At 43.9% G+C, this 4,649-nt stretch overlaps 1 protein-coding gene across 1 annotated transcript; it reads left to right on the forward strand.

Annotated features, from left to right (window-relative positions):
• Positions 1-971: 971 nt before the first annotated feature.
• On the forward strand, positions 972-4,446 carry RGS1 (regulator of G protein signaling 1). Its single transcript, XM_016221164.2, has 5 exons — positions 972-1,105; positions 1,461-1,541; positions 1,979-2,040; positions 3,337-3,500; positions 4,261-4,446. The coding sequence occupies exons 1-5, from the start codon at positions 972-974 to the stop codon at positions 4,444-4,446; spliced, it is 627 nt and encodes a 208-aa protein (XP_016076650.2).
• The last annotated feature ends 203 nt before the right edge of the window (positions 4,447-4,649 follow it).

Genomic DNA, 4,649 nt, shown 5'->3' on the forward strand with positions numbered 1-4,649 from the left:
TTAAAAAATCCTTAATCTTAATTGAAGCTAGATTTTCATCTGCAGAGATACTGCCAAAACGTGGAAGATGTACACATTACTGGCCGGTCCAAGTACACTCTTGTTTTACCATGAGCAGCTTCCTCTGAGACTATGCGATTTTTACTATCGGTAAATACGTACATAACATGCCGTATTTTTGTGTTGACTGTGCTTTCACTTGGTCATAGTTTTTTTTAATTTTATTATTCATAGCCTAAGCAGCAATATATTAAAAAATCTGTATGATAGGTTATGTATGTTCCTAATAAATATATGAAAACCCATGCACCCCTTACAATTATCCTGTGACTCAGCAGGAGAAAGTCTCGCACCCACCTGGGAAAACATTTCTTGCCATGAAAATAGGGGATGAGAGTTGGAGCAAGGAAACATTAAGGGAACCCCTCGTAACTCTCCTTCCTACCAGATCCATGCACAAATAATCAAAGATGTGTTTACTTTATACTGCTTCCTGAAAGAAATAAAAAAAGAAGTCTTTACAATGCTGTGGTCGGGAGCCTTTTATAGCCGAGGACTAGCCAAAGCACCAGGGGAATGCATCTCTGCTGCTGAGTTTCTACGTGATTCGATACATGCACCACACAAGACATCTTACAGAACAAGGCAGCTTTACGAAGACACAAGTGTCCCCTGGAACCAGAATGCTGATCACTGCTAGTGCTTCAGGCATGTGGCCTCCGTGTGTTCGATTTTCTTTCATTCTAATCAAGTGACCTGTTCTCACTTGGTTAAGTTTCAACCACAAGACATCACTGTGTGCTTTTTTTTTTTTTCAAGATCCACGTCACAACCCGGCGAGAAAGGAGGAACTTGCAGCGCCTGTGGTAACACCGCTTGATAAACAGACTTGCTGAGCAGCGCGGGCCTGTCTGCCTTCACTATATAAAGCGGCGGGGACCGGGACAGACAGACACTCGCCCCATGGGACCATGCGAGCAGCAGCCATCTCCACGCCGAGGTTACACAAGATGCCAAGGATCTTCTCCGCGGCCCCAAAGGAACTGAAAGACTCGGATCACTCGCTTCTAGACGACAAAACGCAGAAGAGGCGGCCAAAGACCTTGTAAGTCCCTTCAGCGTCTCCCTTGGGGACCTTTGTCTTAGTTTATCTCCAACGGCAGAAGGAGTGAGAATGGGTGGGAGCGGCACGAGCGCCCGTTTAGCGAGCTCAGGGAGACTACCCGTTGCGCGTTCTAAGCACATGCCGCTGCATGAAAAAGCGAGCCATGATTGGGAGTCACATCGGGGGGGATTTTTCTGGACTTAAATTGGCTCGACCTTAACCTAACAGCATGTTGTGTCAGCTGCTGTTGTTCCAGCCTTACTCCTTGGAGGGTTTATTTCAGGCTCTTCGCTTTTTATCAATGACACGCATTCTACCGAGGAGACAGGGTTATTCATGTTCGTGTCTTTTGTAGTGGGATGGACGTGAAAGCGTACCTGAGATCCATGATCCCACATCTGGAATCCGGGATGAAGCCTTCCAAGTCCAAGGACATGTACGTACACTGATACACTGAACTAACATCGTAAAAGTGGTCTGTGCACTGACTGTATTCCAGCAAGAGACTGACACTGTGCATAATGGACTTCGTTTACTTTATGTAACAGCCTAAGGAGATTAGCCACTAGTAATAATGTAAATGGAAAGCTAACGTGTGTGCATATATCTGCTATTTACCTCACTGTTGCAGGATATGCACTTGGATTTTTTTGCACATTTTATTGGCAGATATTTTTCATACAGCGATTCTCTGTGAAATTTCATTTCAACAGTAATTCTAAGGGGAATTTTGTTTTCTTATACATTTTAATAAAATGTATTAAGACTAGAGTCTTAGTCTGTGAAGTTATCAAAAGGCAGCAGCCATTCTGATTTCATGTGTGCTTAGGAAAAATATGTTTTACTAACGTATGCAAATCTTGTCCCCTGCAGACTGTCTGCTGATGAAGTGATGCAATGGTCTCAGTCCCTGGAAAAACTTCTTGCCAACCGAAGTAAGTGTAGATTAACTACCGAATGTGTCTGGGGTTAGCCCAATACCCTAACAGACTAAATGGCTTAATTAGAATACAGGGCTCTGGACGGGAGAGTGTGTGAAAAGGTGTATTCCATTTCTCTGCAGTCACTGACAGCCCAGCATGTTGTGCCTCATTGCTGTGTGAGGATCCCTTAGCACTAAATTCTGCCACTGACAAATTTCCCAAGACAATCAGACGTGTCCACAGATGGATCATTACAGGAGCAAAATTAACAATGATGCTGGGGTTCTGAGGTTTAAAGTTTTTAAAGGCCAACCAAAGCTCTCAACATGCAAAGGGCTGCTCTAAAAGCTACCTAGAGAATGTAGTTTTTGCGAGTAGGAGCCAGTCAATTAATCATTTTATCATTCAGACATTCACTAACTCACTCCGTCAGCCCTCCTGCCTGTGGCAAGCACTTTAGAAGAGCCATGATTCAAAAACAAAGACACAGGATATAACTGCATTATGTATAATATGATACATGTAACAACACAGATATGATCAGAACAATTTTCAAACACAGAGTCTTGTGGGGCATTTCTGATGAGAGGAGGTAAAGAATGAAATCAGCTCCCTTACACTCATCCTGGCCACTGCAGTTCTGCTGGGGTTCGGACCTGGCAGAGAGAGGTGGAGATGAGACAGGTGCCGCTGTCCAGAGTGTGAGCTCACCCCCTTGTCCCCACAAACACCTTAAGGAGACTTACCCCTAACGTAGCTCAACTGGGTTCATCCATCTCTTTACCTGATAAGTCAAACAAATAAACCATATAGAAGTGGCCCATTTGAAAGTCTCCGTAACACTCGCAAAAACAATCAGTACACACACAGGTGACGTACAGGCCTCACACTTTCTGACTCCTATGAACTGGATGGGGAATTATACTTGTTAATAATTAACATGATATGAATATCCTTTGTCAATGTTTGCTTCCCTAAGATACTCTATGTAAGAAAAGAGATTGCTTTGTAACCAGGAGAGCAGAATTCTCAATTAATCAGCAGACAGAAGCAAAGTACAGTAGTTTTGTAGCTACCACTAAGCAGCTATGTGGCCATGGACAAGTGGGTCTGGTCCCAGATAAGCCATAAATGAAGGAGTCTCTAGGGCCGTTCCATCTCCACGAACCATGACGCAGCTGCTTCAGCAGCCATTTCTCATCACAGTACACAGAGAACCCAGCAGTATTTTCTAGCAAATTTCTTCTTCAAGTTATTCCCTTACAGGCTCTTGGTTAATAAAAGTATCTCGCCTCTCTTTCATTTTAGCTGGTCAGGATGTTTTTGGAAGTTTCCTAAAGTCCGAGTTCAGCGAGGAGAATATTGAGTTCTGGCTGGCTTGTGAAGACTATAAAAAAACAGAGTCTGATCTTCTGCATGGCAAAGCAGAGAAAATATACAGAGCATTTGTGCACTCGGACGCCGCTAAACAAGTGAGTATCCAGTTCGTTATCACCAGTGTATGTGAGGAACTTAGATACAGAAATATCACTCGGCACACGGAGCAAGGCTAAGTCCTTTCTGAGGGTGAGGGTTTCACGGCTATATATTGAGGGGATATCATACAGTTCAGTGCAATGATCATCTAATTTTATGTATCTGTGGAAAGATTGGATGGAAGATTCGTTTTGCAAAACTAGCTAACGGGATGGGGCTGGGGAAGGGAGCGCTGGGTTACTGGCCAGAGCTCAAGTTCTTAATGAGCCAGCTCATCTTGGAGGAAAACAAAACACAGATTAGTGTAAAACGTATGATGCAGCAGCAAAAACATTTCCAGTTAGCAGTGGTGCCCACCTTCCAGTTAAACATGTTTGCTGCAAGCAAAAAAACAAAAAAAATAGCTGCACAAAGAGCCCTCTCCCCGTGTAAATCTTAAATGTCCACCCGGCTGTTGTTGACGTGTGTCTCACCTTGCATGGACATTTAAGTTTTCCATGTCTGCCTTGTCTGCATCGCTCAACTATATGATAACTTGGAGAAGAGGCCTTCTCGTGATATTTCTTTTTAATTTCTCCACACCTAGGGTAGGTCTGGTCTAGAACAGGTATTCAAGAGATATTTGAACTGATTTAAATGAGGGCTTAGAGCCATTATCTTGAGGTGCTTCCAAAAATATATATATATATACAGTAATGTCATAAACGATGCAATAAATAGGAAATGCCTATTAACTAATGAGACTCTCCCTTTCAGATCAACATTGACTTCCGCACTCGAGAGTCTACAGCCAAGAAGATCAAATCTCCAACCCCCACGTGTTTTGATGAAGCCCAAAAAATCGTATATATGCTCATGGAGAAGGACTCCTACCCCAGGTTCCTCAAATCAAACATTTACTTAAATCTTCTCAACAACCTTCAGGCGAATAGCCTGAAGTGACCGCTTCCTGGCCGGAGGGATTGCACATGCTATCAAGTGCAGAAGGAACGTTCCCGGGTGGCTCCCTGGCTGAGCAGCTTCGCCTTTTTTTGGGCGACTGGACAGGCCCAGAGAAAGACCCAAGGATTCACAATGGATTAACGTGGACGTTATCCCGGTGCCGGGTGGGGGACGCTGTAGGTGAAAATCGACGGACAGTGGCA

This window comes from Miniopterus natalensis, chromosome 21 (assembly GCF_054644295.1).
Source record: "Miniopterus natalensis isolate mMinNat1 chromosome 21, mMinNat1.hap1, whole genome shotgun sequence".
Classification (NCBI taxonomy): domain Eukaryota; kingdom Metazoa; phylum Chordata; class Mammalia; order Chiroptera; family Miniopteridae; genus Miniopterus; species Miniopterus natalensis.